Source organism: Acinonyx jubatus, chromosome A1 (assembly GCF_027475565.1).
Source record: "Acinonyx jubatus isolate Ajub_Pintada_27869175 chromosome A1, VMU_Ajub_asm_v1.0, whole genome shotgun sequence".
NCBI classification, from domain to species: Eukaryota; Metazoa; Chordata; class Mammalia; order Carnivora; family Felidae; genus Acinonyx; species Acinonyx jubatus.
The window spans coordinates 12,018,393-12,038,882 of NC_069380.1; the positions used below are offsets into that span (position 1 = coordinate 12,018,393).

General features: G+C 42.3%; 1 protein-coding gene across 1 annotated transcript in view; it reads left to right on the forward strand.

The window, feature by feature from the left end:
• Positions 1–8,786, forward strand: part of KL (klotho) — a 46,221-nt gene extending 37,435 nt beyond the window's left edge. Inside the window, exons 3-5 of the mRNA XM_027064662.2 lie at positions 556–824; positions 6,280–7,381; positions 7,945–8,786. Of these exons, the coding sequence (XP_026920463.1) occupies positions 556–824; positions 6,280–7,381; positions 7,945–8,282 (1,709 nt within the window). The 3' untranslated portion in view covers positions 8,283–8,786. The remainder of the gene's footprint in view (positions 1–555; positions 825–6,279; positions 7,382–7,944) is intronic.
• The last annotated feature ends 11,704 nt before the right edge of the window (positions 8,787–20,490 follow it).

Consider the following 20,490-nt stretch of genomic DNA (forward strand, 5'->3'; position numbering starts at 1 on the left):
AACTCATTTTGAAAATGAGAAACTGGGTTATAATGTGTGAAAACACTTGAGTTTCAGAGTTAGTACTCTAGAATTTTAGATTATATTAAGGATTAAGTGAATCCCAGGACATCTAGATCCCTGTACATATTTTTTGAGTTCTTATTATTTGCACTGAATAAAACAATTTTTAAAGAAAAAAGAATATCAACCCTTTCTGAAGAAAATATTAAGTAGTTTATTCTTTTAAAGATTGTGTTCACTTATTGTGGCAAGCACAATGCTAGGATAGAAAATGGAGCAAGACCATCATCTCAGGCCCAAAGAACACCTACTGGAAATAAAAATATTCCAAGTAAAAACATACTGGAGATAAGCATGTTGGTGAAGACATTTGTTTGTAGAATTACCCAAGTGTGACAGCCTTTTATTAGTAAGAAAGTCATTGGTTTACCAAACAGTGACCATTACACGCAACTTATTTCCGTAAGTAGTAAACCCCTCAAATGCTCTTGACACATGAGGCCAGTGCCTGGCTAGGGGTCACATTGTTCTTGTCCTCTCTTCTCTTTGCAGCCATTAGGCTGGATGGGGTGGACGTCATTGGGTACACGGCCTGGTCCCTTATGGATGGCTTCGAATGGCACAGAGGTTACAGCATCAGGCGTGGACTCTTCTATGTTGACTTTCTAAGCCAGGATAAGAAACTGTTGCCGAAATCTTCAGCCTTGTTCTACCAAAAGCTGATAGAGAAAAATGGCTTCCCTCCTTTACCTGAAAATCAACCTCTAGAAGGGACATTTCCCTGTGACTTTGCTTGGGGAATTGTTGACAACTACATTCAAGTAAGTCAGCTGACAAAACCAATCAGCAGTCTCACCAAGCCCTATCGCTAGTAAGTAGTGCTTCCTTATTAGGTTGTCATGACACATTGTCCATTCTTTGGGCCAGACGTGATTCCTTAATGAGAACATTAAGGGCACAATTTGGAACATTGCACCCTTCTCTCCACAAATCTTCCTAGCTTCATCTTGCACTTTAAATCAGTCCCAAAGGAGGAACAGATTTAAAATATATGAATATTTAATATCTGAAAAGATAGTAAAAAGATAAAAATACTCCCTTTTAATACAGTGGTTTTGGATGCTTTTTAAAGCAGTTGAGTTCTTCCATAAACAAGATAGGACAAACAACTTCAAATTTTCTGAGATCTCAGTGGAGCTGCTGAGTCTGAGGCAGGAACATTAGGCAGAGCCCTGCCGGGGCTTAGCTGCACCCTGTTGCAGAAGCATCTCAAGCGGTGAAAACTCTTGCTCCAATGGTTCACTGCTTGAAGTTTCATTTCTAGAACTAGTTATCGAAAGGGTAAGGAAGTTCTTCAAAATGGTCAACCAATATTTATTGAGCACTTACTACTTAGTTAATCCTCAGTATATTTTTAACTTCCCAATTTTAAAGGAATTTGTTTTCTGGAGCTTGATGGACTATTTTAGGAGGCACTTATTGGATGCTTAGCATGCACAAAGCCCTGTGTTCATTGCCGGGGATGCTCCGTTGAGGGGAGTGCACACTGACATGGGTAAGATTGACCCCTGATTTCAAAGATGTCTACTGCTGGGCGCCTGGGTGGCTCAGTTGATTAAGCATCTGACTTTGCTTCAGGTCATGATCTCACAGCTCGTGATTTAGAGTCCCACATAAGGTAAGCTTGAGCCCCGCTTCAGGTGAACACAAGCCCTGCTTCGGGTGAGCCCCTCTCCTCTCTCTCTCTCTCTCTGCACCTCAGGGGATTCTCTCTCTCTCCCTCTCTCTCTGCCTTCGCTTATTTGCACCCTGTCTCAAAACCAAAACAAACAAACAAACAAACAAACAACCTCATAGAGGTCTACTGAGGGAAAATGATTGATGTACAAATAATATAATAGAGTGCATGGAGCATGGTGTTAAGTGAGCAGGTGCTGGTGGGGTGTTGTTGAAAAGTCTGAGTGTGAAAATAGAAATCAAGACAGAGACATGGGCGCCTGGGCCGCTCAGCTGGTTAAGCATCCGAATCTTGATTTTGGTTCAGGTCGTGATCACTCAGGTCATGATCTCACAGTTCGTGAGTTCAAGCCTGTGTTGGGCTCCATGCTGACAGCACGAGCCTGCTTGGAACTCTCTCTCTCTCTCTCTCTCTCTCTCTCTGCCCTTCCACCACTTGCGCGCACACACACACACTCCCTCTCTCTCAAAATAAATAAATATTAAAATAAGAGACAGAGACAAAGTGTGGTATCCATAGACAAGCAAAGGCATTTGGCACTTAGCATGCTGTCGGATGCTTCTAGCCAACTCACTGGTGCAGTAGGAGAGGAAAATCACTTTCCCTCTACCCTTCTGAGCTCTTTAATTATAGGGAAAATTAAAAACAGACTAAAAAGAGAAACACAAGCAGGAGTATATTAACATGTGTACCTGATATATACATGAGAGATACTCAGACAAAAATGAGTTAAGTCCTTGAGGTGACTTAGAATTCAGGCTTAAATACCAGCTTAATAGAAAAAGCTGGAAGCAGAGGTGGGATATATGTCTCTTAGGGAAGAATAAGCAATTTTTAGGAAAGATGGATGGGCCCTTAGAAGGATAGATGGGAGCCACAAGAGTTTCTGACAAAGTCTGTCTGGGTCTTGTGGTGGCCTCTGGTCTCCTGTGACGTGTCTCGATCTTCCCTGGGTGATGAAACTCCTGGGAGGGATTGATGAGAACAGAGTTCCTTCTGGAGCATCTGTCTTTAGGCAGGTAAGGGGAGTTCAGAGAAAGCCTTTCCCTGCATGCTATTATTCGAGTGCCTACAGCTCAAAATAGTATACCAGAGGGGCATATTTTGGGGTGGCATATTCTGTTACCCTTCAGTTCAAAACAAGTATTTGGAAGAATGGTTGGATCTGAGGGAGGGTCTTTTAGTTGAGCTGGGTTGCTATTTTCTTGTAAACATCAAATGGCAGTCCTTTATAAGGAAACAAATAACACATTCCTTCATACATTTTTTGCTGGGTTGTATTATTCTTAGGTCTTTTGAAGACCTCAGTTTAAAAGACTTAGTTTTAAGGCACCTGGGTGGCTCAGTCAGTTAAGTTTCCAACTTCGGCTCAGGTCATGATCTCACGGGTTCGAGCCCCGTGTCAGTCTCTGTGCTGACAGCTCAGAGTCTGGAACCTGCTTCGGTTTCTGTGTCTCCCTCTCTCTCTCTGCCCCTCCCCTGATTGTGCATGCCCCCTCCCCCCAAAATAAACAAACATTTAAGAAAAAACTTAGCTTTAAGTCTCAGTCTTAAATCCCTTCTTACATTTAAAAGGCGACTGAGGGACATGTATTAGCCAGGATGTCTGAGCGTAGCTCTGCCCTGTTGGGTTTGGGGTTTTCCGCCCTCCTTCTCTCTCCTCCCTCAGCCTCTGCTCCTACCTCCTTTTCCTAATTTCTCTCCTGCAAGTGGGAACGACAGTGGGCTTCAAATAGGGTCTGGAGGTGCAGAAGTGGCTGGTGAGATGGGCTCCCCATCCTTCCTCCCTCCCCTGTATTTGTGCTCTGGACGGGTTAGTCCCTGGTCTTTGTTCTCTCTCATGACCTTGTGCCAGGCCCCGCTCCCTGCCAGGCTCTGTGCCCTTGGTCACTGAAGGCTCATGCTCCGCCTTGATGTCTAATAGCAGGGCAGGTAGTTCCCGCTTCAGTTTTCCGCCAGCATCTCTGTGCAGGCAGTGTGAACTTGGGAGGGACTGCACATTGGAGGGAACTCCTTCCCTCCTGCTCTGCTCCCCACCCCAGGACTGTGTTTGCCTTGGGAACCGGTAAGTAGTGAGAAGGTTTTAAGAGGACCACCTATTTCCTCAAGAGAGCAGAGAAACTTAGGCAGATGCAACAAGTATGGCAGTGAGGAGGAAGGCAGATGGGGAGAGAATTGCTTTTTCTACCCCTCGGGGGCCATTGTTTTAAAATTTGATCTGATGCCAACGAGACATTAGCCCTGGACCCTTCCCCTGAGGCTGCATTGCCATTTTACTTCATCACTTCCGGGGTCCTGGTGGTGGTGGTGGTGGTTGGGGGGGGGGGGTCTCTGTTCCTCCACCCACTGGAGCTCCCCAGTCTCTCCCACACCGATCCAGCCAAACACAAAACAACTCACTCTCAGACCCTCGGTGGGGGAACTTCTCCAGAAGCTCTCTAGTGGGAAAAGGTTGCCACTGCTGTTTTGTTCTTCCTGCTTTTCACCTTGAGCTTGGCATTATTTTGGCAGGGCCCCTTCCTGAGGGAACTTCCTAACCGACAAAGTGAAATTAGGGCAGTTCTGAGGAGTGTGTGCCTATGTTTTCATTTACAAGCTGTTCTCTATACTTTTCGTACATTGAATTAAAGTCCTGAGAAGTAATTTTTAAACCATTGAAAGTTATCTTTTCCCTCCTGGCTGGTATTTCAGTGACTCCCAGGGTCACTGTCCGTGGACAACCACTAATGCTCATAGTAAATCTAGGTACAGAACCTGCCACATGCTGGGGACATAAAGCCTGTTTAACATTGGCCACTAATAGGAGAAGGTTTCTTCCACGATAAACGAAATATATACTTTATATCCATTTCTGAAAGGCTGCCCTTAATTTTTTCATTTTTTTATTAAGAAAAGTTGACAAATTAATGGAGGTTAGATAGAATTGTGCCTAAGTACTTATTTCTAAGCATCCTGTAGTTTCAAGAAACAGATCCCCGCCTCCCCCCTCCCCCCAGAAATTGTACCTTAGTCTCTCATATTTATTTGCAGATGGACTGAATAAAACCTGCTGTTTTGGAAAAATTGTGGTAGAAAATGTATAAATTTAGTCAACTCAGAGCTCTATAAAAATAAGCCAAAGAATTCCTTTAAGCTATGAACACTTTCACTTCAAAAGAGCATGCAAATATTTTCTCTTGCAAAGCTGAGGAAACAAGATTTGTGGGTGCATCACAGTGGAAAAATACTTCTCACAGCATTCCCATCGTACTAGGGGACACGCATGCGTGGGTGATCTACAAGAGACGGTTCTCCAGAGAAAGCAATTTCCCTCTGACACGCTGGGTTTTTATTACTTTTCCTTTATAAACACAGCACTGACCCCTCCAGAGGAACAGCAGCTCAGGCCCGCAAAATGCAACAAAACTGCTAGAGGTCCCTAAACGGAGCTAGACCCCAGCTGGCATACAGAGGGTCAAACCAAGGGGCCTGTTTGAACAGGATTGTTTCTGAGGAGAAAACTGGTTCCATCAAGTGGTTCCTTGGGATGAACTTTCAGTTTGCATTTTCCTCCATGGTTTACACGTGGAGGGAGGGTTTTATGATTTCAGTTTTACAACGCGTCTGCTCTTCCTTAATACTTATTTCCATTTTGGAGGCTTATGGATCAGATGATTGACAACCATTATTGTCATGATCATCACAGAAAAATAATGTAGAAAAACTTAAAAACTATGTTAAAATAGCCCGATATGTGGAAATGACAACATCGTTCCTCATTACCACATTCTCTATCACTTTTACCATCAGATTGAATTGGTTAAATCCAGTCTTTGACACTAAAGGCAATAAAAAGCAACAGTCACTGGTTTTTAGCATGGTCTCTACCTACAGCAAACTTCAGTTTGGAACATGATTTTAAGAAGTACAATTTAGTTTAATTTTTTAAATTTTTTAAAATATACTTTTTAAAGTTTATTTTGGGGGGGGAGGGGCAGAGAGAGGAAGAGACAGGGGATCCTAAGCAGGCTCTGTGCTGTCAACGCAGAGCCTCTCACGGGGCTCGAACTCAGGAAACGTGAGATCATGACCTGACCGAAACCAGGAGTCCCACGCTTAACCGACTGAGCCACCCAGGTGCCCCCATGATTGAATATTTTACATACCATTCTGCATTTTCTGATTCTAACTCAGGTTTTAGGCTTTATCTCTTCATCCATTTTTTTTTTTAAATTTGGGAGTCTCATAATATTAGTAGTTTTTTTTTATATTAAAATGCAATCGTTCACACATGCTTGCTTAACACAGACCAGAGGTGTGTGAGAAACATTGTCATCTGAAATGATCAAGAGTTAGAGCTAGGGGTAAAACAAATAGGCATCAAAGAGTGGAATGTGGTTTTTGTTGTTTTTGTTTTTGTTTTTTCCAGGAACTTAACGACTTGGGAGGAATGGTTGAAATGGGTAGGGAGGCTCTATTTTTGCCCCTCTTGCTTGTTAGTTTCGCGGAAGGGATTACGTGGGATTTTGTGAAGCTAACGCTTACTCCTCTGCTGGCAGGTGGACACCACTCTGTCTCAGTTTACCGACCCGAACGTTTACCTGTGGGACGTCCACTACAGTAAGAGGCTAATTAAGGTGGACGGGGTTGTGACCAAGAAGCGGAAGTCCTACTGCGTGGACTTCGCTGCCATCCGGCCCCAGATAGCCTTACTCCAGGAGATGCACGTTTCCCATTTTCACTTCTCCCTGGATTGGGCCCTGATCCTGCCGCTGGGCAACCAGTCCCAGGTGAACCACACAGTCCTCGACTACTACCGCTGCGTGGTCAGCGAGCTCGTGCGCGCCAACATCACCCCGGTGGTGGCGCTCTGGCGACCCGCGGCCCCGCACCACGGGCTGCCGCGGCCCCTGGCCAAGCACGGAGCCTGGGAGAACCCCCACACCGCCTCGGCTTTTGCAGAGTACGCCCGGCTGTGCTTCAAGGATCTCGGCCACCACGTCAAGTTCTGGATCACGATGGGCGAGCCGTACACACGGAACATGACCTACAGCGCGGGGCACAATCTTCTGAAGGCTCATGCGTTGGCCTGGCGCGTGTACGATGAAAACTTTCGGGGCTCTCAGAAGGGGAAAATATCCATAGCCCTGCAGGCCGACTGGATAGAGCCGGCCTGCCCTTTTTCCCAAAAGGACAAAGAAGTGGCAGAGAGAGTTTTGGAATTTGACATTGGCTGGCTGGCCGAGCCCATTTTCGGCTCTGGGGATTATCCGCGTGTGATGAGGGACTGGCTCACGCAGAGAAACAATTTCCTTCTACCTTATTTCACTGAAGATGAAAAAAAGCTAATCCGGGGTTCTTTCGACTTTCTGGCCGTAAGCCATTACACCACCATCCTCGTCGACTGGGAAAAAGAAGATCCAATGAAATACAACGATTACCTGGAGGTGCAGGAAATGACCGACATCACGTGGCTCAACTCCCCCAGTCAGGTGGCAGTAGTGCCCTGGGGCTTACGCAAAATTCTCAACTGGCTGAAGTTGAAGTACGGAGACCTCCCCATGTATATAATATCCAACGGCATAGACGATGATCCGCAGGCAGCGCAAGACAAGCTGAGGGTGTATTACATGCAAAATTATGTAAATGAAGCTCTGAAAGGTAAGGAGCCCCGGAAATAGCAGCCCCTCGAAGCGTATGTCACGCGAGGGCGTGGTACTCCCTCCATAGGCACCCTCAAACGATTACACCCACTGTTGCCTGGGAAGCAAAGTGCTTGCTATCCATTCCTTGCCACACTGAAAAAGTCCAAGGAAGAGTTAGTATTTTCCCCTCAGGATAATGGAGTTTAGCTAAAAGTCGAAGACCCTAGCCGGGGGGGGGGGGGGGGGGGGGGGGGGGCGGGGGGGGATGCCTAGCACCTGCTGGGGCCTATAAAAGCATGGACTTTCTTGTCCCCCATTTCAGACGGCTTCACAGCAGTCTTACCTCCTTCATTGTGCATGAAGATTTAACCCAAGTACATCAGAGTAGGTTTATGTAAAACCTTCTACGTTAACTGTAGCTCAATGTTTGTCCTCGCATGAAGGAAGCCTGTTGTGATCAAACCTAATTTAGTTTTATTAAATAGTATTGAAATTTTCTCTGATGCACCAAGGCTGTGTAAAAGTGAAGTGCTGCATGCAAAAAATTTTAATAACTATTCTGTCCTTTTGTTTTTCTAGCCTACATATTGGATGGTGTCAATCTTTGTGGATACTTTGCTTATTCATTCAATGATCGCACAGCTCCCAAGTTTGGCTTCTATCATTATGCTGCAAATCAGTTTGAGCCCAAACCGTCCATGAAACATTATCGGAAAATGATTGACAGCAATGGTTTCTCGGATCCTGAAACTCTGGGGAGATTTTGTCCAGAAGAATTCACCCTGTGCACCGAATGCGGCTTTTTTCATACCCGCAAATCTTTACTGGCTTTCATAGTTTTCCTACTTTTTGCTTTTATTATTTCTCTTTCTCTGATTTTTTACTACTCTAAGAAAGGCAAAAGAAGTTACAAGTAGTCCTGACCTTTTTCCTATTCATTTACTTTGAAATGATTATGCACACACATCAGCTGTTCACCATTTGCACTTCTCAGTGTGGTAAGACTGGATTTCACTTATCTGACTTCTAGAAAAAAAATGTGTGGCGTATGACAGAGGTTTGGAAGTGAGCATAGGTGATTGTAAAATACTGAATAATGTGAATAGTGCCTGGATTTGTTCTTTCTTGGAGGATGATCAAAGACGGTTAGGGGCCATCATCTCTGCAACACATTCTGTAACAAACGTATGGGAAGTGGGACCCATTCTGGAACATTTTTGTAGAAATTGAATAGCAAGATCAGTGCCCGTTCCTAAATTATCTTGAAGTAAAACAAATGTGGAAATAAAAAGTTAAGTCCCAAATAACCATCTCTAAACTTCCATGATATGCCTAATGGTCTCTGTTGGACCCAGTTTCCCTTGAAAAAGAAATGGTAGAATATTAGAGACATGACAGAGGGCCCTACGCTAGAACGTTCCTTTTAAAAGCAGTGTTTCTATCAAATGCTGCTAATATTAATTTACATATCTGGTTAATGATGTACTTAGCAGAGCAAATTGTAGAATTTTATTTTATGTGACTTTCAAGGCACTTTTCAGGCCCTGGGGTCCTTGAGGGCTTTGTGTCACTGGGGCCTTGTCAAGGGTCTGTACATAGAGGGCTTTAAATGTTTGCAGAAAAATAAATATGAATCATGAGATGTTGGACTCTTCAGGAAGCATAAACCGATCGTGCAATGCATTATACTGCGTGGCGAGGAGGAAAGGAGGAAAAAGTGCATATTATGAGCAACAGTATGATTAATTTGATTAGAAACCCTTTGATTTTAGAGCACTCCTTTCAATGAATGATGTGACCTTTCCTGAGTGAATAAGAACGAAATAATCACTCATCCTATGAAGAGTGACTTCACTTGCTGTTCTTTAGAAAGTGCCCTGATTTCTTTGAATCGAGTTTTTAAAAATTCTTACTAGGTTCGCATTTGGTCTGATAACACTGGAAGATTTATTTCTGTGATCGTTGAGGTTTATTTTCTATTTTTTGCTGCACCTTCTGTGGAACTAGCTTTGAAGTAGTTTTGCTTTGAACTTTCACACTGAAACATGCTACTGATTTCTAGAAAGGGCTAATGAGGTCTTATCTTTTAATGCCCCTTAAACAAGTTTTGCTGATTTTCAGACAGGGGTCTTTCTATGACACTGGAGTTGTGGACGATCATAATGTTTGTTTTATAGATAAGCCAGTATCGTATCAAGCAAGGTAAACCACTATCGTATCAGGCATAACTAATCTTGCCGACACAGCGTTATAGTGTATAATAAAATGTTGTACTGTATTATGTATCATCTTTAAAGGTGGTGTGATTTTTTTCCATGAAAGATAAGCTTTTGTTGGTATTCTTTTAAAAATTGGACTTACTATTAAAATTAGAAACTAGAGAACAATAGTTTCTCTTATGTATATATATTTTTCTGATTATAAGACTAATATATATTCATGGTAAAAAAATTTTAAAAACACAGAAACTATACATAAAGAGAAAAAATTACCTGTCATCGCACCCAGGTAGTCACTATTACCGTAGCCTGTGTATTTTATTTTACATAATTAGAGTCAGATGATATTGTAAATAGTTGTGTATCTTTATTAATTTTTATTGTGTGTTAACTTTGTCATTAGTCTTCAAAAACATGATTTCTAATAGTTGTAGAGTAATTCCACTATACAAATTTATCACAAGTTATTTAACCATTCCTATCAGTTGAACTAGTTTCTTATTGTAAATTACTGTTAAATAATGTTGTTTAAAAGTTTTCTTGCTACCATATTAATTTTCATTCCCTTGAGTGTAGACAGAAGCAATTCTGTCCCTTGATGAAGTATTGTAATAAATCTGCCTGCAACTTTACTGCTTTCATAATCATTTGACTGGCTGCTGGATGAATTTCTTTAAAAAACAGTTTTTTGAGTTGACTGAACTACATAGGCTATGAGCAGTGAAGAAACGGGTGGACAGCCAGGGTGGAAGGTGGAAGGGGGTGGAGGCTGCCTCGTGCTCATCCCTGTGGTTGAGCGGAGACTTTCAGACACTGAGAAAGCAAAATAGAGGAAGAGCCGAAAGAGACCAAACACACATGCCAAAGCCTCAAGGAGAAATGACATCTCAAAACCATCCATAGTGAGAGAGCAGCGTATTAACACTGAGTCCTCACTGACCTTAGGAGGAGGTCAGTGGCTCCCTACAGCGGGAAAGGAGCGAGGGTCCGGCCAGACCGCGGGAGGGGGGAAGGGTAGGGAGGAGGGGGGAGGGGGAGGGGGAGGGGGCGGGGCCAGGGGCGGGACTTCCTGTCCACCGCCCTCCTTCCGCATCAGTTCTAATATTTTACTCGCTAGTGCTGGGTGCTTCAACACTTTGCATATTTTTTTGAAAGTAGAGACTTCCTCTGGAACTCCTACACCTCTCATTAGGTTGTGGGGCCAACTCTGCAAGGGCATTAGGTGGTACTGTGGTTTTCTGAGGCCTTTGGGCTAATTTCTGCCACACTTGTATTTGCTCTGCCTTCGCAGTTCCTCTCTTGGACCCCGGTGTACCCCTTGCACTTATGCCCAGTTCCTTTTGCCTGGGTTTGTGTGGATGTTTTTTCAGATTCAATACGGACGCTTTTCATTTTATTTTCATCTTCCACAGACAAGAATTAGAATCTATTAATGCCTTGGAAGCTTTTCCTTTATACTGTTTATACCAAATGTGGTCCAACACAGAGATAATGCAAGCTGCATATTTTAAATTTTTTAGTAGTCACATTAAAAAATTAAAAATGTGGAAAAAATAAAGATTAATGGTATACATTATGTTTCCAACATCATCAAAATATTAACTTCAACAGATAATCAATATAAAAATGATTAAGATTTTTACATACTTTTTTTTTTTTTTACTAAGTCTTAGAAATCTGGTGTGTGTTTTACCAGATTTGACACATCTCGTGCTCAATTTGGATTAGCCAGACTGTAAGTGCTCAATAGCCACGTGTGGCCTAATGGCCACTCCACTGGACAGTGCAGGTCTGTAAAGAAAGCCTTGCTCTGCCAAGTCAATTACTAGCATAATTAAGATACCCCAAATATTTAACAAACTAGAAGAATAAACTCTTCAAGAGGCTTCCAGCTCTACAGTCCATGGAAATAAATTGGCAAGTAAGTTTACAATTAAGCTAAACTATTGATTAAGACAAATATTTTTAAACATCTTCAGGGAAGGGAGAATTCTGTAACTAGTTCTGAATCTCGCAGTATTTCAAGTGGTGGAATTCAACTGCTCTTGTTTCTACATAAATCTACAATTCCATTTTTTCTCTCATTCAAATTGCCTTTTTCCAACTGAATAGAGCAGTTATATTGTCTTGTAGCATCTCCATTGAATATTTAATATTGAGCAATGCTGCTCAAAATTTCTGTCTGGGAAAGAGAATGTTAATTTAGATGACATGGACCAACCTTCACAGAGAGCCTTGGTTCTAGAGGGAAATCAGAGGCCGTGTCTTCTTGTTTTGTTTTGATTTTTAGTATTTAGCCCGGAGCCTCCTATAAAATATTGTTCAGTAAATGTTGATTAGTTGAATAAATGTATGAATGAAAGATGGAATACAGTAATTAACAGAATTAGCTCCCTGACATCACCTTTGTCCAGAGACACATTTAATAAAGACTGTCAAGAATCCAAAATTGCCATGTGTTAGATGCCACACAGCATCAGTTCTGTGTATCCAGAGGAAGGAACACACGTTTCCATGTGATAACCTTTGATAGCCTTTCTAGGTAACAAGGCAGTAACATGGCTTTCCTAAGTCATCACCCCTAGACCAATCACAGAGTGAGAGGATTATAACTTGTTTTCTTTCTTATTCACATTGTCCCTTAGCCAATCAGTATTCTATTTGCAAGTACTGTTATAGGTTAAGTTCTTTATATGCAAATAAGTACCAGGGAACTCCTCTTCTAGCAGGAACTCCTTTATGTCATCTTGAAATACAATTTCTAAGAATATGTTGCTTTTTTCTCAGATCTGTTATATTTTTCCATTTGTATAACCATTAAGTATTGTTAGAGTTTTGTTTGTGGCAGTGCATTTCCTGGGACATTTTTGTTTCATACATTTGTGGTAAATACCCGTTGTTTGATATCAAGGAGAAAGAGGTCAAGAAAAACCACAAGGAACCTTGAGTAAATGGTGGAAATACTCTACTGCCTGTGATAGGATGCCTACAAATGAAATTTATTTTGTGATGTAATTGCTACATACCAGAAAAGGCTTGGTGACTGATATTCCAGCCTCAGTTTGAGAAATAGATTAGAGAAGAAAACAGATTAGAGAAGGAAAAAATTTCAACCTACCTATTAATCGAGGCAGAAGGGCAGACAGAAAAGTGTCAGTAGACCTACTTCAAAATGTCACTGAGCCTCAATTTCTTCATCTTTGAAATGGGAATAATGTCTATAATAGCAAAGTGCTGAGCATACTAACTAATTCAATAAATAAAGCACCTCCATCAGACATGTTTTTCTGGATTGATTCCACTTATTTTTAATGTGCGTATGATTTTTTGTTAATCAGATATTCAGAGCTCAGTAAGACCCTAAGTAAGACCAGGGACTGTTACAGTTAATACAGTTCACCCTGAAGTCCCTTCATTATTTCATTTGTGACTTTGAATAGACATCGTCCTAGGATGCCCATGGGTGAAACCAGACTAAAAATACGAATCCCCACAGTTACTTAATAATACCAGATTACTTTCTTGGCTGTGAATTTTACGAATGTTGAATTGATAGAATCCTGAACATAATTTGGCAGAAGATGCTTCTATATCAGTGTGCTCCGCCATCTGCTCTTTGGAAACAATCTAATGACACAGATGAAACATGGAAATTTGTATATTGTTATTGAATAATTGAAGACCCATTAACTAAATTTTTATGTGATTCAAAAATCCTTGGTAGAGTTTCTAATTTTGCTTATAATCTTTCCATATGCTTATTTTATGGTAAAAACGAATTAACTTTTAATGAGCTTATTTATTTTTTATAAATTATTTGCAATGGAAACATTGCTCCTTAATAAATTACTAGAATATGCTGATTTCCTTTTTTCTGTTTAAAACCTCAATTGATTAGCTTATACATTTTGGGTTCCTTTCACTATTATAGTAGTTATTGTCTAATGATGACCTTAAGCGTAAACATTGCTTAAGACATTTCAACCTGTTTTGATCTCCAGCTGTATGCGAATCAAAGCTTTGGCTAATTTAGTTCCAGGTTATCAGACTACAAGTTTTATAGTGTTTCAAGGCCGTGTCATTTAAGACATGAAGGTTTTATCACTCCCCCCCCCCCCCCGCTTTAAATTATGGGTATTATGAGTCTCCAGTAAGTAGCCCAAAGGCTTCAAAATGTAGCATTATCAATAGACAGGGGCAGGAGTGGTAAGCGTAAGCCACAGAGCAGCAAAACAGATATACTTTGAAAAAGATTGACGGGTCAGGTGAAAATATTCCATTAGTAAAAGATAACAGATGAGACATGAACATGATTTTATTTCAAACTGTACCATTCTAAAATATCCTGATTCTATCTGTGCCTTCTCCTGGACCTAATAACCCACCAAAACCAACACAGTGGGGATTACTCGTCCATCAGACTGACAATACCAGAGCTGCGAGATTCTGGCAGTATTCACCTTGAGAGGAAGGAAGGAGACAAAGGAAGCCAGAAAGCATGGGAAGGGCCTGCAGGACTGGGGAGAGCCCATGAAAGAAACATTGGAAACAATGACAGAATTTTTCCATTAGGGAACATTAAAGTGGGCTAAGGTTGGATATTTCCCTTCTACCAGGTCAGCTGGGCATTGATAATAACACGCAAGAAGGTTAGGCCCCGGTTAGCTAGTTTTTCATGAAGGTAGGACGTGTTAACAGAGTGCTCTCAGGCACCTGTCCATAAAGCATGACACTCTTGTTCTCTGGGTCGTGAGTTTTATTTTAATTTTTAAAAAATGTTTATTTATTTTTGAGAGAGAGAGACAGAGCGCAAGTGGGGGAAGGGGCAGAGAGACAGAGGGAGACACAGAATCCAAAGCAGGCTCCAGGCTCTGAGCTGTCAGCACAGAGCCCAACGTGGGGCTCAAACCCACAAACTGTGAAATCAGGACCTGAGCCGAAGTCAGACGCTTAACCAGCTGAGCCACCCAGGCGCCCCCCGGGATTGTGAGTTTGATAGTAGAATTTACATCAAACAAAGTGCTCTGGCATATTCCAAAATCGTTCCTTCTTCTCTCCCCTTATCAGAAACAATCTCATACTATAACATAAGAACTTGGTAGAGCTCCTGGAGAAAATCTAACCAACTGTGCACCTCCCCCCACCGCCATGACTGGGTCTCCTTCGAGTTTTTTATTCTTCAAGTTGTCCACACTGAGCCTCCGACAATTCGTGAATTCCTACCCTAGCACTGGTTCTTGAGGTGGTTCCCACCCGTGAGTCTCTGCTTGGGTACGCCATGACTCCCTATATTTGTCTGTCTCTCCATTTTGGGGGCAGCGATTTGCTGTGCGTCTTCTCCTCTCTGACAGATCCAAGAAGAGTTGCTGATTTTTCAGTCTGTTCAGCTTTTTGCTTGTTGTCAAGATGAAGAGGTGACTTCCCTCCCATCCCGTCTACAGAGATAGAGAAAAAAAGGAAAGGAAATGCTGCCATGTTTATAAAGCAGACTGGGGGCGGGGTGGGGGAGGTTATCATCAACCTGATTGTGATGCGGTTGTAAAATACAGTCTCTGTCATCTCAATGGTCTCTCCAGCCTTGGTCAGGAAGGCACAAATACATAAAGAACACCAAGGATCATCACTGGTCATATTATGGACATGTGTGAACGGGTGGATCTGGAATTCTCCAACCTCATCCTAAAAGTCTGGATGACATCATCATCACCACTGTGACTTTGTCAGAGGCAGGTGAAGGCACTACCTGTGTGATGCTTGCGTGAATGGCACGGCTATTTTTGAAAGCCTTTATGAGTATTGTGCTAACACAGGAATTTATATTTTTATTCACAATATTTTAGACTACAAATGACAAGTGTTTTATTTCTGGCTACAGTTACACAAGAACAATCTTACAAAAAAGAAAACAATTTGGCAAACAGTGAGTGTTGCAGTGCACTCACCGTGGATGTTTCTTGTTGGGTATCTCTCTAGCCTTCAACCAGATATGTCTGAAGAAGAATATTCATTTTGTTTCCCTTCAAACTAGCTCTTCTTTCTGTTTCCTTCATTTCCCCCAGTCTTCCCTGGGGGGACACTTAGCATGAAATTCTGTGGATTCTTTTCACTCTGATGTTTCTAGCATCCACCTGGCATTTGTCTGCTGAAGTTGTCCTCTTTGAACTGTTTGCTTAGGCTTCTCCCAGACCCCCTCAATGGTTTTCTGGCTTGTGTCCATTCTGCACGTCAAACGCCATTTTGATTCAGTTCATTTCTCTCTTCAAGTGGCTACAGAGGGTGTCCTTGTTCCTCACCATCACCTGGCATTTGCTCTAAATCTCCCTCTGCATGTCCTCTGACCTGGTCATCCACAACCTGGCTGAACATTAGGATCAGCACCTACTACCGTCTACTACCAGGATTTGATTGTCTAATCTCTGCCATCGGATTATAAAGTGCTCTGAGGCAGGTACCTTATTTGTCTTGTTATTCTCTGGAATTAATATTAATTAGCTAATAAATATTTCTTGTATGAATAAATGCTTGATGAAAAAGGGCTAGAAACTTATTACAGGTGGTTCTTTAAAAAGAGTTAACTGTTTGTTTGTTTGTTTTCCAGTTACCGAGGCTTAGTTGACCTTTATTACCTGGAGTTTGGCCAATCAGACTTCTCGAGTCAACAACATTTGTGATGATAATTGGTGTTCATAGTGATTACCCTGGGGCTGGACAAAATCTTGAACTGCCTTCTCAGTCATTTAAGAGAAGATCATATTAAGATGTTTATTTCTAGTTAACAGGTTCATTACATGTATCATCATGGATTATCCATTTTAAAAGAATTAAAATACAATAAAAAATTATGATAATATCACACTGAACATTAATTTTCCTTTGATGATCAGTTCATTCAACAAATAACTAGCACACACTTAATATGTGCAAGTTAATAGAGTTATTACCCAGGAATATTCTACTCCAGTCATATTTATGTATATCTGAAATGCCTTGTGCATCGATTGTGCCAGTAATTGGCATACACTGTGATAGTTCATCAGATTTTGCCAATAGATGTTTAGCAAAATACGGCTCTTTAAAATAGTGTATTTTGTAGAGCAATTACTAAAAAGTTGCCTATGACGCAACGTTCTATAAATCAAATCCAGCTCTGTGATGTATCTTCAAGGTACCTTCGAGCAGGTTGGCTGCCTATCTAATCTCACTGGTAACTTCGGCCTCGCGGTGGTGTCAGTAGCTCCTCTCCCCATGTCTGCACCGCCCAGGAGAGATGTAACACTAGGTAAGCAGATTCTAACTGGATGCTTTGAGCAGTGGTTCTCAAGCCTGGTGGCACACTGGGATCACCTAGGGAGTTTTAAAAACCACTGATGCCTGGTTCCATTTGCAGGGATTCTGACTTGGCTGGTGTGGGATGTGGCCCTGTGTGCCTCTTTCCTGGCTCTAGTGCACATTGGATGGGCTCGCCGCCTCCCCCAGGTGACCCTGGCCCTGCGGTCCAGGAGCACCTTCTCCTTCAGCTAGGAGCTCAGGTGAGGCCGTGGCTTTCTGCTGCTGCTACTCCCTGCGTTTCCTCTGTCCCTGCTGGCTTCTCGGCCCTTCCATCACATCTGTAACCAACTCTGTGGATTCCATTCTCCCTTTTGTAAAATCTCAAAGGCGTTCCTCTTTTCCTTGTTCTGGTTCTCAGAACTTGGAACGTGACTGAGACAGCTGGCAGTGAAGACAGTGAAAACCGCGAAATAAGCGCAAGATGAGACACTCTTGGACAGCCAACCTTAGTCCTGCCTGGGGGGGGGGGCAGAAGAAGCCCAGGCAAGAGGGGACGGGGGAGTGGGAAGGACACAAATTTGGTGACCATTTCCAGACCATTCTTTTAGGAGCACACTTTGCAGATATTTTATAACACAAGTCTCATGGGAGAATTTCAGGAAATGTTCTAATTTCATCATTTTCTGATGATTTAATTTCCTTGTCATAGGTCACACTTTTATTTTGTAAAGCCTATAGGGAAGAAATTAATTTTTTATGTGATGCCTATCTCCTAGTATGTAGGGTTGACTACTCATAATCTTTTAGTCCATATTAGTGTGGTGGAAGAAACGTAAATGTGAGTTTCTTTTTACGTTTGCAATTCCTTTTTACCAAACCCTGCTTTTGGCTTATGCTTCAAATTCATGACCAACCATAAGGTAGGTTTGGAAAGTCTCATCCCAGTTAAAAAAAAAAAATCAACCTCAACAACTCCCTGTTCTTTGTCTTGTGCAAGCGGGAGTGCTCTGTTCTGTATTACCTGTGTAGTCCTTTGGAGTTCTGTTGCCGGCTGCTGTGTAAACAGGAGGAAGCAATCCCAGTAATCAGAAGGAAGTTCAAGGCTGATCACATGCAGACCCATAGCCTTTTCTTCACACACGCATACACACACACACACACACACACACACACACTCACACATAACTGCCACACCTCCAGCTAACCTTACAGCAGCCTTCATCCAACTGTACTCTCTGAAATGGCCTTACTGAACGGGACTCTTTTTCTGCTCCTTTGTAGACTCCTTCAGAAAGCGGTTGTGAACAACTACATTTTACACAAAAAAATTGTCAGTCAAAGCCAGCGTTTTTGTTTTCTTAGGAACAGCACTGCTGTAAGCAGAGAGATTGAACCCCGTTTACCTAGAAGTGAATATTAATAATAAGCATTTGTTAAGCCCCATCTTAAAAGGTGTGGTACTATCACCATTTTACAGATGAGACAATTGAGGCTTACAGAGGTTAATACCATGCTAAATTTGAGGCTTACAGAGCAGGGGAGTGGAGGTAAGAGTGGGATCCAAGCAGTCAGGACTGCTCCAGACCTTGTACTCCGAATTTATGTCCATCACGTTTTAAATGGCTGGATGAATGCAAAGCTTCTCTAAGCCTGAGCTAATCAGTCTTGGGAAAATTAGAGGCTCACAAAGACCCAGCAACTGATATAAGTCATTAGTGACTATTTAAGGTTAGGTTCACATTGCTTTCCTAGGAAAGGTAGCCAACTGATTTACAAGGAGAAGAGAGACGATCGCTGGCTAAGAGAGCTGCACAAGGCCTCTAGAAGGAGAGACTGTAAATGGCAGATTTATAAGACAAATTACGAGATTGGCAATAAAAAGTGCATTAACCACTCCAGTCCAAACGACTAGTGGGTGGAAAACCAGGAATTACGGTTGCTATGAGGCAGAGCCCACAGTTACAAAGGGCCCAGGTTGAGGACTCCGTGCTTGGGTTTATGTTCTTCTATGACTGTCTGGAAATTCTTCATCCACGTCTATCTCTGAATTTGTGTTTTGTGATGATGCTGTTTTGTGATGATCCAATGCAATATGCACATGGATGATGCACCAGGTAGCAGCCCGCGTGCGGATGGCAGTGGTCCAGCACAGTCCACGGGCACACAGCAGTTGGCCCAGACCTTCTGTGCACGCCTCAGGCAGTTCAGCCTTCCCAGGGGTGTGGCCAGGACAGAATCTGGGTCCATCGGTGGTGGGAACGGTGGCAGCAGGAGTGGCAACCACAGATCTGCAAGTTCAAGGAAATGTCAGAGGAAACGTTGAAATAGCATCGTATAAATTCGCATGTAATGTTCCACTTACATGAAACCCATTTGTACAGAGAGATAAATCTTTTAGAAGAAGTTATTCTGTGATAATCCTCAGTTCCAGATGTAATAAAATGTATATTTTGATATAATTTATCAGAAATTTATCTGCATATAATATCTCCAATAATCCCAACAATGTTGTCACAGCATGTAAAATAGCTCCAGTAACAGATGCATATGCAGAAAGTCTTCTCAAAATTAAAAATGATAGAAAATATTTTTGTAATCTTGCAAGAGGGACTAATATTGTTTTATGTATTTTTTAAAATTTTTTTAACGTTTATTTATTATTGAGAGAGAGACAGAGCATGAGCATGGGAGGGGCAGAGAGAGGAGAAGACCCAGAATCTGAAGGAGGCTCCAGGCTCTGAGCTGTTAGCACAGAGCCTGATGCAGGGCTCACCCACAAACCCAGCGAGATCATGACCTGAGCTGAAGTGAGACGCTTAACCGACTGAGCCACCCAGGCGCCCCGGGACTAATATTGTTTTAAATCAATAGCTATTAAAAATAAAGTTGCGGGGCTCCTCGGGGGCTCAGTTGGTTGAGCATCCGACTTCTGTTCAGGTTATGATCTCCTGGTTCGTGGGTTCCAGCCCCGTGTCTGTGCTGACAGTTTGGAGCCTGGAGCCTGCTTTGTTCTGTCTCCCTCTCTCTCTGTTCCTCCCCTGCTCATGCTTTGTCTCTCTCCTTGAAAAATAAATAAACATGAAAAAAACAACAAAAAAAATAAAGTTGCTAGAAGTATGGATTTTGATGTTCCAATAAATTAGCCAAAAAGTCAGAAAAATCATACGATCGATGGAGGTATCACTTTAACAAAGCATAATCATAATGACATGATATAAAATGATGGCACCAAAACACCATTCTGCAAATTTGCAAGTTTGTGTTGTTACTCGTGCATCACTATTACTCCTGTTGCTCTTTTGTAGGTGACACAAAACTTTTGAAGGAGAATTTTTTATATTTTAGTACCTTCAGCAGCACTTTTCCCTGCTCTTTCAACGGGAGCTTTCATTTTCATTTTGCACGGGGTCCTTTACGTTAGGTATCCGGCCCTGCTCCCAGCAGAAGGAGATGATACTATAGAAGAGACAAAGGGGATGAGGTTCCTTACCAAGCGTCCAAGTTTCATTTTTATCCTGATGAAATATATAGCTCCAAGCAGAGGGAGTGGCCAGCTCAGGGCTGGGGTTGAGTGAGTGCTGAGTCAGGTGCTACTTTCTGGCGTCTGGCCAGGGCGAGTCTCGCTTTGGAGGCGGCG